General features: G+C 43.1%; 1 protein-coding gene across 1 annotated transcript in view; it reads left to right on the top strand.

Moving 5' to 3' along the window:
• The window catches only part of NBAS (NBAS subunit of NRZ tethering complex), a 459,930-nt gene extending 438,221 nt beyond the window's left edge, over nucleotides 1-21,709 (top strand). Inside the window, exon 52 of the mRNA XM_030921163.1 lies at nucleotides 21,536-21,709. Coding sequence (XP_030777023.1) covers nucleotides 21,536-21,694 — 159 coding nt within the window. The 3' untranslated portion in view covers nucleotides 21,695-21,709. The remainder of the gene's footprint in view (nucleotides 1-21,535) is intronic.
• Nucleotides 21,710-21,925: the final 216 nt, after the last annotated feature.

Genomic DNA, 21,925 nt, shown 5'->3' with positions numbered 1-21,925 from the left:
ATGCTGTGTAGAGGGTAAATGTTCATTGACAATGGTGAATACTCTAGAGAAAAATATTAATAATAAAAAAGCAAGGTTTGACCCAAATGTCCATGAATCAACAAAATATGAATGAATAATAAGCAAAATGAGATATCCTTACAATGGAATATTATCCAGCCATAAAATGAATGAAGTATGATACATAGTTCAACATGGATAAACCCTGAAGACATTATGCTATGTGTAAGAAGCCAGCCACAAAAGGCCACATCTTCTATAATTGAATTCATAGGAAGTGTCCAGAATAGGCAAATCTGTACTGACAAAGACCGCTAGGTGGTTGGCAGGGGTTGAAGGGTGACTGTTAATGGGTAGAGGGTTTCCTTTTGGGATGATGGAAATGATCTGAAACCAGATGGTAGTGAGGGCTGCACAACATGAATGTATAAAATGCTGCTAATGGCAAATTTTACGTTACGTGTATTTTACCACACAAATAACAAGCAATGTCTGAGCACTTACTGTATGAGGTGCTGTGAGGACACGGCTTGCCTTCACTCCTAGGAAATGTGTGGTCTCGATGCGTGAAGCAATACAGGCTGAAAGTAACCTGCATTCAAAGAGCTGCTGAGATGAGAGGAGAATTCATGAGAGCTCAAAGGAGGCAGAGGTCAGTTTCGCTGGTGAAATGTACCCAGACAGCTGTCCAGGAACTGAGCCAGGCTCTGAGAATGTCCAGGTGGTTAAAAAGAGTTTGGGCAGGAAAGGCATTTTAGAAAAGGAAGGGCTTGAATTGGACCCCGAAAGAAGGGAGGGATTTGAACGGGCACAGAGTGGGTCAAACTGCGTGCATGCAGGCACGGGAGCCCCATATCTGGCTGAGGGGAGAGGATATGAAATGCCTGGCCTGTAGCTTTGGGACAGGGCAGGGATGCTGGCAGATAAGGAAGGCAGGGGGATCGAGGAGAAGACTCTGATGCCTCCATTCTTTCCGGTGACTGCCCTGAGCCCCCATTCTCGACTGTAGCCCAGCCTGAATAGTAAAAGGAGGAGCACAGTGAGCCTTGGAATTTGTTCCCGAAGAATTTCCTCTGAGCTACTTCAGCTGCCAGCTCGGAGAGAGAAGCTTGGTGGTTGAGTGATCAATAAACCGAACAAGGCCATGTGCAACAGGGGAGTTTAAAGGAGGTAATTAAACAAACTTCTCATGCAAGCACCCTTACGGGGATTAATTGAGATTTAAATAATTAAGCCTCGCTGGGTAGGCTAGAGGAGAAATACAAATGAAGAAGAGTGTTGCTGATGGCACTGAGGCCTGACCTGTGGCAGCCTGAGAGCTGCTGCGCAGGCACCTGCTGGGAAGGGAGGCAGAGGAGGCAGGGCCCGCCCATGAGCGCTCAGGGCCCGCCCAGCCCCCTGCTCAAACCAGCGGCTCCTGTGTCCAGGGAACCTTGGCAGCACACATTTCCTGGGCCCGTTTCCTCTGTCTCCACAGTCACTTTTGAATCTGTCCTCCTGACTCCAAAGGCCACGCCCTGGTGCGCGACTTCGTCGTCTTTCTGTGGGATTCCTGTGACTGTCTCCCGGCCAGTTACCCACTTTACTCCCTCAGCCTTGCAAGAATTTAACTTCCTGGAACACAGCCCCAGTTGCCCCATCAAGTTTTGCCTCAGTCTGGCCTTCACAGTCCTCTCCAATGTGTCCCCAGTGACTTTTCCAACTTTATTTCCCATTCGCCCTAGGCCTTTTGCTCCTGTACAAGTGAGCTCCCTGATCCAGCATTTCCCCTGCAGCCTCCTGCCTCCCTGCTATTGCACACCCTGGATAATATTCCCCTTTCCATAAGGCACACCCTGATCTCCCCTGACTAGACATGATTGGGGCCTACTTTGTAGGATATTCGTTTATGTGTGTGTCTTGTCTCTTCTCAGATTTCCAGTTGCTTTGGCGAGATTGTACCTGCTTCACACCCTGAACTGTGAATGTCTTGTGATGGCTGTTTAAGAAAGAGGCCCGATCCCTTAGCCTAAACCCTGGAGAACAAATGTGCTTTGGAATTTAGAATTTGCCAGATCTTGGAAAGGTATTATGATGCATCTGTTCCATATCATGTAACAGCCCCAGTAGGTCTGGGGTAGTCCCCCACTGTCAATCACATTAATAATTCTGCTGCAAAAGTAAGGATATTAGCATTAAAAGGGATAATTAAAGGCAGTACTTAGTTCAGGCCAGGTTTTGACCAAATAAGTTGAGAAAAACTCAATTTGTTGTGCTTTTTTTAATTTTGAAATTGAGGATAAGGGATTGTGGACCTGTGTTCCCTTAGGAATTCCCCTGGGTTTCCTCCAGGGATGCTGCTGGAGAGAACAAAGAGCTTGTTTATACACTTTCCCTGCAGACTGCAGAGTACTTCAAACTTAGCTTACATCAAATAGATCTAACTATAAGTAGAGAGAGTTTAGCTGAATGACGAATTGGAATTGTAATGGTGTATATAACATCTTAGTGACCCCAAGAATCCCTCATAGAGTCACCCTACATTGCTCATGTGCCCATCGAGGGTGGGGTCAGGGGCTCAGGTGCACAGGGCAGTGCTGCAGCTCTAGCATGTGATTTGAACCCAGTCTTGGGGGCCACATCTTCAAGCTATTTAGGCCATTCCCCTTCAACACCACATTTATGATCAGCTTTGTCTGATAATACAGCCATTATACTTTAAAGAGCAAGCAGTCTGGAAAGGTTAGATAAAAGGGTAGGTGTGAGTGATTAAAAGAAAAAATACAAGTCCCTGGGTGAGACAGTAGAGATGTCGGTTTAGGTCTTAAAAGAAGAACAGCCTTAATATCGAGGAATCCTAACTGGGCCCAGGTAACCTAGATACCACCTCTCGATGAAAATATAGATCTGTTTCCTTGCCAGGCCTCAGTAGCTTTCAAATCACAGCTTCTTGGATTTATTGCAGGTCATTAACTGCTGTGCTGCGACACGGGGAAGAAGGGAGAAGATTAAAGTAACAGCCAAGGCTGTTGAGAAAGAATCTGGCTGGTCTTTGTTGCTTGGAGTATGCTGTTAAATCATTATCACCTGTTAATTCTTGGTGTAACTTTGGGGTGGAAAATTATTATACAGATGGAAAAGATTTTTCAATTAAACCTAAGTCAGTAGATTTTAAGCACCTAAGAGTTTGAGATGTGCTTCCTAGGGAGATTAGAACTTGGGTGAGCAAGGCCCTGAGGCAGGACCTGCTACGTAATTTGCAGTCCAGTGCAAAATGAAAACGACGGGCCCCTCTTTCAAAAATTAGTTCAGTTTCAAGATGGTGAAATTGCAGAATATTAAACCAAGTGCAGGATCCTCAGCATGGGACCCTCTGTGACTTCCTGGGCCACATAGCTGTGAGGCTGGCCTGAGGCTTTAGAGGGACCAAGGTGTAGTGGGAAAATCAAGGAGCTGTCTGCTGAGCTAGACAAACCTCAGTCAATTCTCAGTTTTGCGTGTTACTGGTTGTTTGACCTTGGGCAGGTGAGGAAGGTACCTCTATTTCCGCCTTTGTGAAATGGAGCTAAAAATACCAGTCCTATGGTGGTATTGTAAAGATGAAATGAAATCAAGTTTGTAGCATGCTTAGCAGAGTATATGATATCTAGTAAAAGCCCAATAAGTCTTAGTGTTTCATAGCAGTGTTGCTGGTGCCCTGCCATGGCCACCTGTCCCTCCTTAGTACCTACCAGCTGACTTCCAAATGTTGGCACCTGCATTGCTAGGCTGATGGCTTTTATCTTGCTACTGACAGAGAAATAATCACCACCACTCTCCTTTGTCATCCCTCAACCACTGGCTGAGAGAGTGTGGAGTGTCAGTACCCCAGCTCCCTTGCCCCTTGGGTGAGGTACCTCTGATCTGTGTGTCTTACCAGGGATCTCAGAGTTTTCCCAGTGGTACTAAGCCTCATGTCCCCCTGAGAGGTAACTGGCATGACAACACATTCCTTAATGGCCACTTTCCCTTCCCCGTGTCTTTCGCATTCCTCTACCAGGGCTCCTGTATCAGTGTGTTTTCATACTGCTATAAAGGAATACCCGAGGTTGGGTAATTTCTAAAGAAAAGAACTTTCATTGGCTCACGTTCTGCAAGCTGTACAACAAGCATGGCACTGGCAACTGCTTTGAGTGAGGGCCTCAGGAAGCTTACAATCATGGAGGAAGGCCACAGGGAGCCAGCATGTCACATGGAGAGAGCAGGAGCGAGAAACAGAAAGGGGAGGTGCCATGCTCTTTTATACAAGATCTCACATGAACTTAGAGTGAGAACTCACTCATCACCAAGAGGATGGTGCTAAGTCATTCATGAGCAATCTGCCTTGAGAATCCAAAACACCTCCCACCAGGCTCCACCTCCAACACTGGAAATTACATTTCAACATGAGATTTGAAGAAGACAAATATCAAAACCGTATTATTCTGCCCCAGTCCCCAAAATCTTATGTCCTTCTCACATGGCAAAATATGATCATCCCTTCTCAGTAGTCTCCCAAAATCTTATCTTGTTCCAGCATCAACTGGATCAAGAGCTCCAAGTTCCAAGTCCAAAGATCAAAGTCTCATCTGGAGATAAGTTCTTTCCACCTATGAGCCTGTGAAATCAAAACCAAATTACTTACTTCCAAGATACAATGGTGGTACAGGCATTGGGTAAACATTCCCATTCCAAAAGGGAGAAATTGGCCCAAAGAAAAAGGTAACAGGCCCAACGCAAGTCTGAAATGTATCAGGGCAGTCATTAAATCTTAAAGCTCCAAAATAATCTCCTTTGACTCCATGTCTCACATCCAGGGCACACCAGAGCAAGGGTTAGTGATATGGTTTGGTTCTCTATCCCTGGTCAAATCTCATGTTCAGTTGTAATCCCTAGTCTTAGATGAGGCCTGGTGGAAGATGACTAGATCATGGGAGTGGATCCCTCATGAATGCTTTAGTACCATCCTCTTGGTACTGTTCTCGTGATAATGAGTGAGTTCTTGTGAGATCTAGTCATTTAAAATTGTATGACACCTCTCCCCTCTCTTCCTTGCTCTTGCTTTTGCCATGTGATGTGCTTGCTTCTGCTTCACCTTCTGCCATGATTGTAAGCTTCTTGAGGCCTCCCTAGAAGCTGATACCAGAACTGTGCTTCTGGTATAGCCTGCAGAACTGTAAGCCAATTAAACTTCTTTTCTTTATAAAGTACCCAGTATTAGGTATTTCTTTATAGCAGTGTGAGAACAGACTAATACAGGTGGGCTCCCAAGGCCTTGGGCAGCTCCACCCTGTGGCTTTGCAGCATATAGCCCATGTAGCTGCTCTAACAGGTTGGAGTTCAGTGCCTGCAGCTTTTCGAGCTGAGGTTGAAAGCTGCTGGGAGATCTACCATTCTTGGGTCTGGGAGGTGGCAGCCCCCTTCCCATAGCTCCACTAGGCAGTGCTCCAGTGGGAACTCTGTGTGTGGGCTGCAACCCCACATTTCCCCTCAGCACTGCCATAGTAGAGTATCCCTGTGGGAGCTCAACCCTTGCATCAGGCTTGGCCCTAAGGCTTTCTGATACATCCTCTGAAGTCTAGGTGGAAGCTGCCAAGTGTCCTTTGTGCTTTGCGTTCTATGCACCCGTAAGCTTAACCACTACATGGAAGATGCTAAGACTTATGACTGGCACCCTCTAGAGTGGCATCCCAAGCTGTACCTGGGGCCCTTTGAGCTGCAGCTGGAGCTGGAGTAGCCAGGATGCAGCAAGTGTCCTGAGATTGAGGAGGAGAACAGGCCCTGGGCCTGTCCCCAGAAACCATTCTTTCCTCCTAAGCCTCTGGGCCTGTGATGGGAGGAGCTGTGTCAAAAATCTCTGAAATATCTTTGAGATCTTTCTTCCCATTGTCTTGAATATGAGGAGTTGACTCCCTTTGAGTCATGCTAATCTCTCTAGCAAGTGATCAAGTGATCGCTCTACAGCCTGCTTGGATTCTTTCTCTACCATAGGGCCAGGCTGCAAATTTTCCAAACTTGTATGCTCTCTTTCCCTTTTAAACATAAGTTTCAACTCTAAGTTATTCTTTTGCTCCCTCCTCTGACTGTAGGCTGTTAGAAACCATTCCACTTATTGAATACTTAGGACACAAGCCGTAAGCCTTGCCAGCTTCTATGTGGTGGTAAACCTGTGGGTGCACAGATTGCTGTCTAGAACTTTCTTCCACTGGATACACTAAGTCATCACTCTCAAGTTCATACTTCCACAAAGCTGTAGGATGTGGAGACAATGCAGCCAAGCTCTTTGCTAGGGCATAACTAGGGTGAGCTTCCCTCCAGTTCCCAATAACTTCCACATTTCTATCTGAGACCTTGTCAGCCTGGAATTCACTGAATTCACCAGAATTTTGGTCACAATCATTTAACTGATCTTGAAGAAGTTCCAGGCTTTCTCTTGTCTTTCTGTCTTCTCTAAGCCTTCTAAACTCTTCCAGCCTCTGCCCATTACCCAGTTCCAAAGCTGCTTCCACATTTTCAGGTGTCTTTACAGCAATGCCCTACCCTGCAATATTAATGTCCTGCATCAGTCTGTTTTTGTGTTGCTATACATAAATACTTGAGGCTAGATAATTTATAAATAAAAGAGGTTAAATTGGCTCACAGTTCTTCAGGTGTACAGGAAACAGGGTGCTGAGATCTTCTTCTGGTGAGGGCCTCAGGAAGCTTGCAATTAAAGTAGAAGGCAACAGGGAGCCAGCATGTCACAGGGTGAGAGTGGGAGCAAGACAGAGAGGAGGGAGGTGCTATACTCTTTTAAAACCAGTCACATCTCCTGTGAACTAACTGAGAACTCACTCATCACCAAGGCGATGGTGCCAAACCATTCATGAGGGATCTGCCCCCATGATCCAAACACCTCCCAGTAGGCCCCACCTCCAACACTGAGAACCACACATGTTCCTTTGGTAACATTTTCCATTCTCATACTCTTGTTGGGGTTACTCCACATGAGATTTGGAGTGAACAAACATCCAAACTATATCAGCTCCCTTGACCTGGTCTCAGGGTCTGCTTCTAGGAGAACCCAACCTATGACAAGGTCCAATCCCTTCTCCTTTCCTTAGTGAAAGGGATGGACAAGATGCTAGAAAGCAGAAAATGGGGGTATTGGTCTCACTAGCGACCTCAGAAAAATCAGAGTTGGAAGGGGCATGAGAAAGTTCCGATTGGATTGGCCGGGTGCGGTGGCTCAAGCCTGTAATCCCAGCACTTTGGGAGGCCGAGGTGGGCGGATCACGAGGTCAGGAGATTGAGACCATCCTGGCTAACATGGTGAAACCCCGTCTCTACTAAAAAATACAAAAAACTAGCCGGGCGAGGTGGCGGGCGCCTGTAGTCCCAGCTACTCGGGAGACTGAGGCAGGAGAATGGCGTGAACCCGGGAGGCAGAGCTTGCAGTGAGCTGAGATCTGGCCACTGCACTCCCACCCGGGCCACAGAGCAAGACTCCGTCTCAAAAAAAAAAAAAAAAAAAAAAAAAAAGAGAAAGTTCCGATTGGATCTAGTCTGACATAAGAAGCCAAAGGAGGAACTGAGAGTGCATGGATTGTTTCAACAGCCATGATTACTCAGTGTCCTGGCAACCAGGATAAAAGCCTGCTGCTCCCAGGCTGCCTCAGAGCGGGCACCAGCTCTGAGCTGTTCCTGGGGGGAGTCACTGGTGGTCATCAGTTCTGCCATGTTCTGAGCTGGAGTGCCATGTCAAGGATCTAACCATTCAAAATACATCCTCTGCTGTATTCGCCCAGCAAGAGGGCATTTGGATCCTACCACTCCACATTAGGATGTAGTGCAAACCCCACAATAGTCCTCCTTCAGCCTCAGCTTCAGCAGGCTCAGGCAGAAGCTTTTCTAATCAGCCTCTGGGTCAGAAGCAGGGCTACTCTGGTGGGAGGCTGTTCTTTAGGCATGTCAGGGTTTACCTTGCAATAGATATTTGAGTGTAGAGAGTTTCAAGATTTGTTTTCAGAGTCCTTATTTTAAACTTCTGCTTCACTTCCCCAGTATTACTGGATGTGTTCTTGGGTTGAGTTTGGAAAACTCTGCTTTTTCTGTCTTTCTTTCTTTCTTTCTTTGTCCTCTGGGTTCCTTTGGTAACATTTCTAGTCCTCATATTCCTCCTCCTTGATAAGGTTTGGATGTCTGTCCTCTCTAAATCTCATGTTGAAATATGACCGCCAATGTTGGAGATGGGGCCTGGTGGGAGGTGACTGGATCATGGGGATGAATCCCTCATGAATGAAGCACCATCCCCTTGCTGATGAGTGATTTTTTGCTCAATTAGTTCACATGCGATGCATGGGCTCCCCGTTCTACCATGAGTGGAAGTTTCCTGAGGCCTCACTAGGAGCAGATGCTCACACTATGCTATCTGTAAAGCCTGTAGAATCATGAGCCAATCCATAAAGCCTGCACCTTTCTGTGAAGCCTGAAGAATCATGAGCCAATTAAACCTCTTTTCTTTAGAAATTATCCAGCCTCAGGTTATTTCTTTAAAACAAAACAAAACAGGCCAATGTACTCCTCCATCCATCATACCCCATCCTCTTCCACCTCCTCTTTCCTCCTTTTCTTTCTTCATCTCCTATATGCAGGGGGTTTTAGGAGCCTCAGCCTTCCCTTAGAGCAAAAGATCTTAACCACTGTAATGCCATGGACCCCACTGGTGGTCTGATGAAGCCTATGGACCTGTGAGAGTTTCCTTTCTCAGGGTAATGTTTCTTAATGCAGAAAATAAAATACATGGGATTACAGAAGTAAAACATAATTCAGTAATGTTTTATTATACTGATATATGAAAAACTTCAAAACCCCAATTTGTGAACTAGTACTGCATGTACTTCCTATTAATGAATTTAATAACAACATTTAGTGTGGGTAGGGTTACTCCCATAAAGTTTGAAGTAGTAATGGGAAAAAAAAAATTTGTTTATCCGCAACAACTATAACGTGATATAAAAATATCCACATGTCTATGGTGACAAAGACCCAGTACTATGAATACTACTCTGGTTTTTTGCTTCCTTTTATCATTGAAGGAAAAGTTAAATTTCAGTTAGTGATGAGTGAAAATAAAGTTGTAAATTTTTTCCCATTCATGTTCTTGGAAGGCCTGAATTCTATCCTTGGGCCCTTGGTAAAAATGTCTGCCCTAGTGTTTGACAGTACCTCGAACATTCCTCTGCTTTTTCCGTCTTTGCTACCCATCATGAGAGCCATCATCAGTCTGCCTTTGGGCTGCACCACAGAACCATGGCTTGTCTGAGCAGGTTGCAGGGTTGTTCCCTGAGGTCTCACCAGTAGTGTTCTTGGTCCTGGCAACAGTGCCTGGCCTCAGCCTGTAGCTACAAAAGTGAGTTAAGCATTTGACTACAATGTACTGAGAGAGAAAAGATGTAGTATGCTTGTTCTTTAGGATGTCAAAGCAGGCCACCGTCTTAGAATGTAATTCTACTAAAAACGAAGATTGCCCATGAGGAAAACTCAACTCTCATACTGGTAGACATATGGGCTGACTTGAAATCGACAAATAATTGTATCCCATCCCCATTTGGCTTTATTTCAGGACAGGAGATGAATTCGATATTGAGCGAAACTATTGGCTGAGTGAAAAATAGATGTTCTTGAAGCCAAAAAAGAATATAAAAGGTGGACAAAAGCTGTGAATAGGTCATCAGAGAGTGACAAAGGCATTTTATTAGGGGAAAAGGTCATGTGCAGAAAGAAACCCCTGCAGTCCCGGAGATACCATTTATGGAAACATAATAAATCTCCAAGGATGCCTATAGCAACCCCATGTGTGTGGTAAAGAGAAATGAAGCAGTTGGTCTGGCTGTGTTCTCGCCCACACATCTTTTCATTTTTTATGTATATTCCTGCCCAATTCTCCTTTCTCCCCTTCCTGGGGCTTAGAGCTTCCTGGGGCTTATACACTCTATCCTTTTTCACTTATGGCACATTGATGGGCAGAATGCCAAAAGAGAATAAGCTGGGACCTTGCCCTTGAAGAGGGTAATGGAAAGGAAACAATCGGGGTTCAAATCCTAAATCCTTCACTTCTTATCTGGGGACTTTAAATGAGCCATAAACCCTGCTGAATCTCACTTTTTTTTTTTTTTACCTGTAAAGATGAGAATAAAGCAACCATTTACTTCAGAGTGTCATATGAGGATTAACCTTTCCATTCTTATCCCTCTGACATACCTGAAGTGGAAAGGACGCAAGTTTTGAAGTGTGGCAGGTGTGGGCTTGTCACCTAATCTCTCTGAACATCAGTTTCTTTGGCTGCAGAATGGGGATAATGATATCCATCTTGCAGATTTGTTGTGGGGTTTAAATTCAATAAAGAATTTACCAACAAACACCCTAACGTGGAACAGGCACTCAGGAATTAAAATGAAAGAATAAATGTGTTTATTGTTTAGGCACCTGCTAAGCTACTGTGCTTTGCTATAACTAGGTCCAGACAGGTTTTAAGAGGTACGGATTGGAGATCCACCTGCTGACAGCCCACCATCCCACACTTCCTATTTTAAGGCTCAGCTTGTGCTGCCAGGTGCCTCACATTTGGTTTGGAACATTTTGGGCCATCAGAACTAGAAACAGGTGTGCCCATCCACCTGCCGGGCTCACTGGTAGAAGCAGAGACTGCAGTGGGCTTGGGGGACACGGACTCCCTTCATTCCTGTCGCAGCTGGGCCTACTTCCTGCTGGTGACCTTGTGAGAGTTTCCTCATCTGTAAAAGGGGCAGCAATTCCTACTTTGCAGAGGTGTGGCATAGGTGATGAACTTTGCAGATGAATAGCATAAGGTGGTGAAGCAGCAGGGACCCAGCAGGCACTCAATCCTGCAGCTGTCAGTAATTCTCAGAGGGTCTCTGTAGGACCCTGTGTACATGGGACCAAGCTCTCCTTCCATCCTGCCTTTCCCACAGCCCACCGCACTTATATTCAGAGAGACCCACAGCTCTGCCCAACCATTAGAAATGGATTCCTGGCTGGGTGTGGTGGTTCACACCTGTAATCCCAGCACTTTGGGAGGCTGGGGCGGGTGGATCACTTGAGGTCAGGAGATCGAGACCATCCTGGCAAACATGGTGAAACCCCATCTCTACTACAAATACAAAAGTTAGCCGGGCATGGTGGCAGGTGCCTGTAGTCCCAGCTACTCAGGAGGCTGAGGCAGGAGAATCTCTGGGACTCAGGAGGTGGAGGTTGCAGTGAGCTGAGATGTTGCCACTGCACTCCAGCCTGAGCGACAGAGCAAGACTCTGTCTCAGAAAATAAAAATAAAAACGATTTCTAAAAATTGTTAGTTTTTATTTATTTTTAAGCTACCAGGTCTCACTCTCAGCCAAACCGTGGCCACACTCTGGCATACAGCAGATCCCAAACAAATATGAGACCCTTCCCTTCCCTCTCTCCCTGTTCAGTGCCGTGGGCTTGGCCACAGACACAGAGGAATTCTCCTTGCTGAAACCGAACACCCCCATGAGGAGATCTACTTTCTGGGATGGTTCTCACCCTTCCTCCCCTTGTCGGTCCAACACCGATCCCTGGGGCCAGCACACCTCATCCCTTGTCTCTTTGTTTTTCTGGACCCCTGACTCCAAACCGTGGGTACCCCACTACCTCTCTGTTTTTGTTGTTTAACTCACACTGTGTTATGTTTAGTTATTTAGTTGTTTATCGCTGCTTAACAAACCACCCCAGAACACAGTGACTGAAGACAACTGTGTTTATTATTTCTCAAGGTTCTGTGGGTCAGGAATCAGGGCAGAGTGGATGGAGCTGGCTCATCTCTGTCCCATGTGACATCTCCTGGGACTGGGACAAGTCAGACAGCTTCTTCACTTTTCTGCACCTTGGCTGAGAGGGCTGGCAGGCTGAGCTTAGCCAGGACACGGTGTCTCTTTGTGTAATCTCCTGTGGCCACTCCACATGGGCTCTTCTTATAGCCTCTCTAGCAAGGTGGCCAGACTTCATGCATAGAGGCTCATGACTCCCAAATCACAGGAGCAGAAGCTCTTAGGTCCCCTTGAGACTGAGGCCTGGAACTGGTGGAGCATCTGTTCAGTTGCATTCTATTGGTGAGGTCAAGTCACAGGGCAGCTCAGACACAAGGTAGAAGGGGAAAGGTCTAAACAAGGGCATGAATATGGGCGTGGTGGCTCATAGAGGCCACTTTTGGATACCAGCCACCACCTTCCTGTGTTCTTCAGTGATGACAATAGCTGAGAACAAAGCTGCTGTGCCTATGGCTAATCTACACAAAAACTTTCTCAAGAGTTTCCTCATTGAACTTCATTGATAAACTTGTGCTAGCCCCAGCTGCCCCTGAAACCCCTGATTAATGACTGTCACAGGCTGAGAGCCAGCAGCAGTGGAAGACATGATGATCAATAGTCTCTGATTCCATTCAAGCCCTGTTAGAGCCTCCTCTGTCTGCCTGACAGAGTCGAGATAGGCCTTCCGGATAGCTGGAGAGCAGGAGGGCAGTGAATTACCAGGACAAGTCAATAACACATCGTTTCTTTTTTCCTGTTAATAAAGCCCGTTCCTGATAAACACAGGGGATGCTCTGATAACAGAGCTCTGCTGTCCTGCTTTTCCTCATTGCGGCCCAAGTCCAGCTGCTTAGGATTTCTGCATGCATGGCAGAATGTTGAGATTCAGCAAATGAAAGGCCTGTGTCACCTGTGTAATCTATCTTTTTGAGAGGAGTGGCAGGAGGAGGGGCCTTGGGAAAATGTGGGACAGGCTGAGGGTGTGACCTGTAAGCAGGACTGGGAGGAGATTGGGCATAGCCTGTGTCCCCAGTGCAGCGTTCCCAGACTGTGTTCCTGGAATCACCAACTCCAAAGGATGGGAAGATGTGCTCCTCCAGAGAAAGGAGTCCATGAACAATAAACTTAGGAAAAGCACATTTCCTCAGGCTTTTCTTAGAGTGTATCAGCTCATCTGCATGCCACCAAAGGCTCTGAGAAGGCCTGCAGCTAGGGAACATGTCTAACTGTTCAAGCAAGTATTTCTAAACTTAAGGATAGGCCCTACTTTTTTTCTCTAGGACAAGATTAAAGACAAGCATTCTGAGGAGCACACTTTGCAAGGGCTCCCTTAGGAAAAGCCAGGGACACCAAGTGTGGTCATCTGACCCAGAAGCGAAGAGCAGGGCTCTGAACAGGACCTGAACAGGAGCTAAGCCATGGGTGAGCAGCAAGGCCTGAATGGATAGGTGGTGAAAGTGGGAGACAAGAACCAGGATATATTACAAAAACTGACCAGGAACTCCTATGGCTTACCTTCCTATCTGCCAGGGTGTTCAGCCTGGCTTTGAGTGCAGAGGTATTTTGAGCAGGCTATGTTGCCCCCACTGTGTAAGGGTCTGGGGATGGCGGGTTTATTTACCCTGACTTCCAATCTTCAAGTGGCCGTGCATAACCCCCTTCTTTCCTCTGCCAGGTATGTCAGACAGACCCACAGTTTGCCAGGTAAGATCTGATACATACTGCAAATGGCACAACTGCCTATACTGTGTCAAATTTATGAAGCATTGCATTGAAAATTGGGTATTGTTAGCATCAGATAGGGAAGAGAAAAAAGGAAGTAGGAGAGGATTAATGAGAGAGAGAAAGAGAAAATGATTACTCCACTTTTCCAAATCTCTTGCTAGAATGAGTTTAGCATATATATTTAATGCGATTTTTTCTTTTCTTATTAAAAAAATCTAACCATATATGTATTAAATTAAGAGGTTCCTGAAATGAAGAAGAAAACTCACTGTTTTAATTGCATCTTTTAAAAGATTCTGAGACGTTTACATCTGCAAATGTGATGTAATAATGCTTTTACTGCTTACCTTTTGCTGACATGTTCAAATAAAAATTTGAGTGTGAAAGTGCTTTGAAAACTGCACAGTGCTGCACACATGTAGGATATCATTATCCTATGTTTGCTACTAATGCCCTTGTTATGGATTGAATATTTGTGTCCCTACCTCTCCACCACTTCACATGTTGAGGCCCTGCCTCCCAGTGTGACTATATTTGGAGATAGTACCTTCAAACAGGTAATTAAGGTCAAATAAGGTCATAAGGTGGGTCCCTAATCCAATAGGGTTGATGTCCTTATAAGAAGAGGAAGATACACCAGAGCTCTGTTACTCTCTCTCTCTCCGCCATGTGGGGATACAGTGAGAAGGTGGCTGTCTGCAAGCCAGGAAGAGAGCCCTCACTAGGAACTGAATCAGCTGCCACCTTGATCTTGGACTTCCCAGCCTTGGGAACTGTTGGAAATAAATTTCTGTGGTTTTTAAACTGCCCAGTCTTTTGTATTTTTTATGGTAGTCTAAGCTAAGATACCTTTTCAAGATAAAATTTCCTTTTGAATCCTTGCTGGGGTCAATATCCACATCAACGAAGAGCAAACCTTCATTCCAGCAGACTCTGAAAAACCCAGAGGAAGCTGATTGCTGTTTTAAATACCAAGGAGAATTGAGTTGCTTACACACCAGCCCCTTCTTTCAACTGTCTTGTGGCTATTATCCTCCTAGCCTCTGGTTGCAGGCACTTGACTTGTTTTCCACAGATATGTGATGTTGCATCAGAGCTAAGGCATTATGTAACCTGCTTTTCATCCCCACAAATGAGGAAGGGGTAGATGTAAGGCCCAAGGTAGCTTCATGTGAATAGTGACTCAGCTAAAGAACAGTTTTTACCAAGGTCCTCTCAATGGCTATTGTTAAGGTCATCTGCTGAGGCCCTAGGATGATAGGTCTATTAACAATTACTATGATTGGACCTGGTTGCTCACACCTGTAATCCTAGCACTTTGGGAGGCTGAAGCAGAAGGATCATGTGATTCCAGGAGTTCAAGAACAGGCTGGGCAATGTAACAAAACTTCATCTATATAAAGAAGTTAAAAAAAAAAAAAATTAGCCGAGCATGGTGGAGAGCTGTAGGACCTGTAGTCCTAGCTACTTAAGAGCCTGAAGTGGGAAGATTGCCTGAGCCTGGGAGTTTGTGGTTATAATGAGCTATGATCGCACCACTGTGCTCAGCTGAGGCCACAGAGTGAGACTTAGTCTCCAAAAAAAAGTTACTATAGTTATTTTTTGCACATCTACTGTATGCCTGATAAAGTGCTAGACACTTTTAAATATTCTATTTCATTTAATTAAAGGTAATTAGGCCTTCTCTGGCAATACCATTTATGAAGTAGATTTACCTAAATAATCAAATCTAAGTTTTGCACTCAATAATTGTGTATGTCAGCATCTGACTTCCTAGTTAAATGTTCCCGTGTTATAGGCACTGTTTTTCCTCAGGGATTGAAACAATTTTGTGATGGCATGCAGTGGCAAAACTGGATTTAGACACAGGGTCTCTCTGATTCTGGAGTGAATTCAAGTATTTACTCATTCATTCATCAGAAGCCATGTGCTATGTTTCTGCCACTGAGCTAGACACTGGCACTATAGAGAGTTCATGAAGACAGGCCTCAATAGGAATGTACATTTTTTAATGTAAGATTCCTCCTTGTCATAGTAGTAGACAGGATAAAGGAAAGGGGTACTGGTACTGCCATGCTTACATGACGGGCATTACAAACACATGTGAATAGTTTCAAGCTCATTCCTCCCAAAGGCAACCATTTCTAACCCCTTTAGCTCTATCTTCTGGTATTTATCATAATATGTTTATCTTCATATTTATCATAATATGTTTATCTTCAAATTTGTTTGTATTTATGTTATTGTTAAGTATCACACAAATGCAGAAAACTACAAAAAAAAATGTGCAGCATAATGAACTAGAAGAGGATTGCCTTTGTACATACCTCCCTGATCAGGAGGTAGAAGCTGAAGTCACCCCAGATGCTTTCCATATGCACCTCTCAATCACAGCCACATACTTCCCCCCAAACTATCCAGGAGCCTGTTGTGGTTCTCCCTCCTTTATTTTTCTTTATAGTTTATCACCCAACTGTTTATTTGTGAAGGTGGTATATTTTCAAGTCTCTTATAATCCATAGGCTCCTGTTATGTGCTGAACTGTGTCGCCTTAAATTCATATGTTGAAGCCCTAACCTTGAATACCTCAGAATATGACTGCATATGAACAGGGTCCTAAAAAAGTTAATTAAGTTAAAATGAGTTTATTAGATAGTGGGCTAAAATCCAGTATGACTGGGATCATAAGAAGAGGAGGTTAGGCCACAGACATGTACAGAAGGAAGACCACCTGAGGACACAGGGAGAGGAGGTCCATCTATGAGCCAGGGAGAGAGGACTTTGGGGAAACCAATCCTGCCAACATTTTGATCTTGAATTTTTAGCATTCACAGCTGTGAGGAAATACATTTCCATTGTTTAAGACGCCCAGCCTGTGGTACTTGGCAGCCTGAGCAAACTCGTACCACCATTTTCCATCTTTTTTATTTTATTGTAATTTATTTTAGAAGAGTCTAGGTTATTTGTCACATTGAATTTCTCACAGTCTGGTTTTCACTGATTGATTCCTGTAAATTAATATTTGCATCTAGAACTTAATCATATTTAAGTAGGTTTATTTTGGGAGGGAGGAGGCAAAACTATTTCATAGATAGTGGTGTGTTCTTTCACCAAAAGGCACATAATGTTCTCTTGTCTCTCTTTTTGTCCTGTTAGCAGCCATTAATTCTCAATGCCTATTTATTAGAGATTATAAAGTGGTGATATTTTGATTTCATCTTTCTTTTTGTTTGTTGAAACGCTCATATATAGAGAATTTTTGTCTCATATAGTTAGTTTCCTGGAGGTGCAGTTTATTTAAAAAAAAAAAAGAGTGGAACAAATACTCCATTCCGTTTATTTAGTAATTTTCAAATTAAAGAGTTGGTTCTAAAGAATCCTCTAAAGATAATTTTAGGGAGATGAGGATATCAGGGTAAAGTTATGGATTTAAGAATGTTTCATTTTACCACATTTATTTTTCTTACTGATGCTCAGATTGTCCAATCTTTAGCCAGGGAGAACCTCTTCTACTTAGCTCCTGTGTCTTTGATATCACCTGGTAGAGAAAAATTCTCTCTGGTACCAAAATTTTTCAGACTCATTGTGAACATTTTCTTATGCAGATCTGGAATCATCCATTTCCCAAAGATGTCCTGGTTTCTTTTTGTTTTTAGTGAGAAACAATAGATTGGCATTGTTTCTAGGCCTTTTTACTATATAGAACTAGGACACACACACACACACGCACACACACACACACACACATGAGTTCATACCAATACCTCCTCCCCTAACTCAAATGTAGAACTACAGGGTGCTTATGTAACCATATTTATATTATATATGCATCTCCTTTTTTCCACACAGAAAATTCTGGTTCTCAAGGCTCCCCTACCCCACCCAGGGATGAATAGAATTGGAATATCACATCATTACTTATTTTTCTATCCTACATTCACACAAAACATTCTTAAAGTAGCAATGCCAACATCGCCATCAACATAATTACTAAAAGCAGGGTTTTTTAAATTTCATATGCTCTTCTCATTCTCTCCTTTTTTCATTGTACTATGTCTATGTTGTCAGAGCAAACACTACATTTGCTATGTTCTCTTCTTTATTTCCTCATTTAGTCTCATTCTCCATGCAAACACATTTAATGCTCATGATGAGTCTTTATGTCAGTATCTAGCCAGTCATTTTAGTTACTCAGATTTCATTTGATTAAATTTTAAATATTTAAGGAAGAGCTCAAGAGAATGATATTCTTTTTGTTATTGTACGTGAAAGTAAGTTTGTCTTCAGTCTATATACTTGAAATTTAATTTTGCTGAATATAAAATCTTTGCTTTATATATATATTTTTTTTTTCCCTGGAGAATTTCAAATATGTTACTCCACTTACTTTTGGAACTCAATATTTTTGTCAAAATTTTTGATGACAACATTATTTTCTTACCCTTATAATTAACTTGATGTGTGTTTGTTTTTCTTGGATTACCAAAGCATGCCTGGTTATGGCCATTCTGGGCTTTCTCAAGTAAATGCTGTGCTCTTTCAATGTGCAGTTTTGGGTGTGTGTATATTTAATTTCAAGCACATCTTGAATTGTAATTTTTAGTATTTGTTCTGTTTCCTCATTTATTTGAACTTTTGGTCGTTGATGTCTCCCATTATACGTATGTTGGATTTTCACTGGCTGTTTTCTAAATTTGTTTCTTTATCTATAATTCCTTTCATTAATTTTTTTCACAATCCCTTATGTTTAATCTTATTTTTCTCTCAAAGCATTATCTGTTGTATTTATTTACTCTTATGTTGCCTCTTACTTTGCCTTCATTTCTAAAAGCAATTTTTAAATGTCTCTTTTTTCTGAGTTCTATTTTCTCATTTCCTGTTTTTTCTAATTCTGAATTATATTCTTTCATCTCTTATATCATTTTTAACATTAGCCCATTTTGTGATAGTAAGTTATAATTTTTATCCATTTTGCAGATTTGGCTTTCTGGTGTACTTTCATTATCCTTAGTGATGCTGTGCTACTCTTTATTTTTTCAATAACTTTGCAGAGCATTTGGTCTTCATCTATTCTAATGATTATTTTTTAACGTGAAATTAGTTTTCTTAAACTATAATAATAGCAATATTAAACCTATTAATATAATTATACATTATATATATATAATATAAATATATAATAATAAAGGAGGCCTGGTTTAGGGGAATTTTTCTAATTTCATGGCTAGAAAGTCCCTCTTCTATTATTTTTATGAGAGGTAGACTTACTACCTTTTAAGCGTTCCTTGCTCCTTCCCCAAATGTTATTGGCCTTAGTTTTTTCTTTTTCTTTATTATCCTTATTGTTTTCGATCTGGGTTCTATTCCCAGCAGTTTTTCCTTAGAGGGAGGCTTTTTCTTGAAAAGCAACTTTGGCTCATTAATTCTGAGAATTCACAGGGTGCAGACTGCTTTATATAGAGGGCACATAGAGAGCAATATGTACTCACTTGCTATTAGAGTGTTTAAACCCCTCAGTCACAACAAATTTGCAAGAAATGGGTACCCTGAACCTTTGAGTGAGTACTTGTTGATTATTCGATAGTTGTTAGATCCACCAATTGCCCACTGATTCCACCTGCTTCCTCTGCACAGATGCTAATAGTATGCAGGTCTTGAACTGTCCCTGCTTTGTTCTCACTCACTCACAATGTGGGATTCATGGGGTATCTTGTCACCTAGTTTTGTTGTAGAAGTTTTTACATGAGTTCTAGTTTTTGCTCTCTTAGTTCTTTGTGCTTTGGGGAGATGATTTGGAGAGATTAAAAGACACACCTTTCTCACAACCATCTTCCCAAAATCTTTTTTTTTTTTTTTTTTTTTTGAGATGGAGTCTCACTCTGTTGCCCAGGCTGGAGTGCAGTGGCTGGATCTCAGCTCACTGCAAGCTCCGCTTCCCAGGTTTACACCATTCTCCTGCCTCAGCCTCCCGAGTAGCTGGGACTACAGGTGCCCGCCACCTCGCCCGGCTAGTTTTTTGTATTTTTTAGTAGAGACGGGGTTTCACCGTATTAGCCAGGATGCTCTCGACCTCCTGACCTCGTGATCCGCCCGTCTCGGCCTCCCAAAGTGCTGGGATTACAGGCTTGAGCCACCACGCCCGGCCATCTTCCCAAAATCTTATACTACATTCTCTGGTTTGTCATTTTAAGACATTACCTAGCAACTTCTCTCATTATGGTAGAAAAGAATTTAGCTTTATTACAGGCTGACACCCACTCACCTGCTTTCTCTCCCTTTATTCTTCCAATTTAGTTATTTCACGAAGTCAGTATTTATTATTGTAAATATATTGGGTACCACTGAATCAAATATGTTTGCTTCTTTTCTTATAGATATATCTCCCGCAAAGTAATTCTGGCATTATTAATTGTTATTGTTTCTTATATTTTTCTCTGGCTCCAAGCATTATGTTTCTTCAGGCCCTTTATTTTAGTTCCTGTTTCTCATGGTAGAGGTTTTCACAATTTCTGTTTATCTCTGAATTTATGCTTATATTTAAGAGTAGACTTAAAAGTGGAATGGGGCTTTCTCTGTGTATTTGTGTTGGAGAGAGGACTTGTCAACAAGGGAATGTGTCACTGACTGGCCTTTCCTTTGGGGTACCTTGAATGTTAGTATAATTAGGTATGTTGATCACATTCCCCAGAGAAATACCCTCTAATCACCTGCATGAGAGGGATATCCTCTGACAGAGAAAGGCACTGAGGATTCCACTATTAGGTATGCAGATCCTCACATAATGCCCCTTTTCAGCCTCTCTCCATCACTCTGGCAAACAGGCTGTAACCTCTCTGGTTTAATTTCTTTAGAACTAACATGTTCTTTGTTCTTACTGTTCATCTTTGTACATTATGTATGAACACTACATATGCTACTCCCAATCAGTGTATTAAAAGTTACTAGAACAATTATAAATAGAAGTTGAAATATTTTCTTCCCATGCCCCAATAAATTAGCTTGCACATCACTTTCCTGGGATTTGTACATCTGGTCCACAAAATATATGTCTGTGAAAGGGAAGGTTACTTAGAGTGAGACAGTTGCCTGGGCATCTCACAATTACCTACTGTGTAGATATTCACCTTCCTTCCTTGCCATCAGCCTTTGTCTCATACCTGTCTTCAGTGGACCTGGTGCCTGCATGTCCTGAGCTCTCGGGTGACTTCCTTTAGGTATTCATCTTTGTAGCCCTTGGAATGCAGCTTCCCTTGGCCACTCCTCCAGCTTCAGAAATTAATTGACCTCTATTATTTTCATTGGCAGCTTTTACTAGTCTCTTGTCTCCATGTATTTTAAATTATTTTACTGTCATTTTAATGACCTTTTGAGGGAGTAAAGAGATTAAAAGGCCGGTCGCGGTGGCTCAAGCCTGTAATCCCAGCACTTTGGGAGGCCAAGGCGGGCGGATCACAAGGTCAGGAGATCGAGACCATCCTGGCTAACACAGTGAAACCCCGTCTCTACTAAAAAGTACAAAAAAAAAAAAAAAACTAGCCGGGCGAGGTGGCGGGCGCCTGTAGTCCCAGGTACTCGGGAGGCTGAGGCAGGAGAATGGTGTGAACCCGGGAGGCGGAGCTTGCAGTGAGCAGAGATCCGGCCACTGCACTCCAGCTTGGGCAACAGAGCGAGACTCTATCTCAAAAAAAAAAAAAAAAAAAAAAAAAAGAGAGATTAATACACATGTTCCATTTTCCAGAAATATATTTTGACAATAGACAATAAACATTGAATAATTAACATTAACAGAAAAACATTGAAATTACATTGGGACCGAATGCTTGTGCCCCCACTCACAATTCATGTGTTGAAATTCTAACCTCCAAAGTGATGGCATTCAGGACTGGAGTCTTTGAGAGATGACTAGGTCATGAGGGTGCAGCTCTCATGAATGGGATTAGTCACGTTATAAAGAGACCTCAGAGAGCTCTCTCTTGTCTTCTTTCTAGCCTGTGAGAAGACAAGGAGAATCAGCAGTCTGCAACCTGGAAGAGGGTGCTCACCACCCCCTGACTGTGCTGGCACCTGATCTGAGCCTTCCAGCCTCCAGAACTGTGAGAAATAAATTCTGTTGTTTAAACTTCCCAGTCTATGGCATTCTGTTATAGCAGTCAGAACTGACTAAGGCAACATTTAAACAATTTAAGTGTTGTTTTAAATCTCATGTTCACATAGCACCCCCTAGTTCCAGAGCACTTTCGGATATAATTCTTCATTTGAGTGTCCCGTGGGGTAGGGAGCAGGGAGATTGTTATCCTCAGTTACTTGTGGTAAAGCCAAGACTGAGAGTAGTTGCGTGAGACAGCAGTGGAACTGAGTTAGAAGCAAACATTCATGAC

Source organism: Rhinopithecus roxellana, chromosome 17 (genome assembly GCF_007565055.1).
Source record: "Rhinopithecus roxellana isolate Shanxi Qingling chromosome 17, ASM756505v1, whole genome shotgun sequence".
Lineage (NCBI taxonomy): Eukaryota > Metazoa > Chordata > Mammalia > Primates > Cercopithecidae > Rhinopithecus > Rhinopithecus roxellana.
This window is presented reverse-complemented; position numbering and strand designations above follow the sequence as displayed.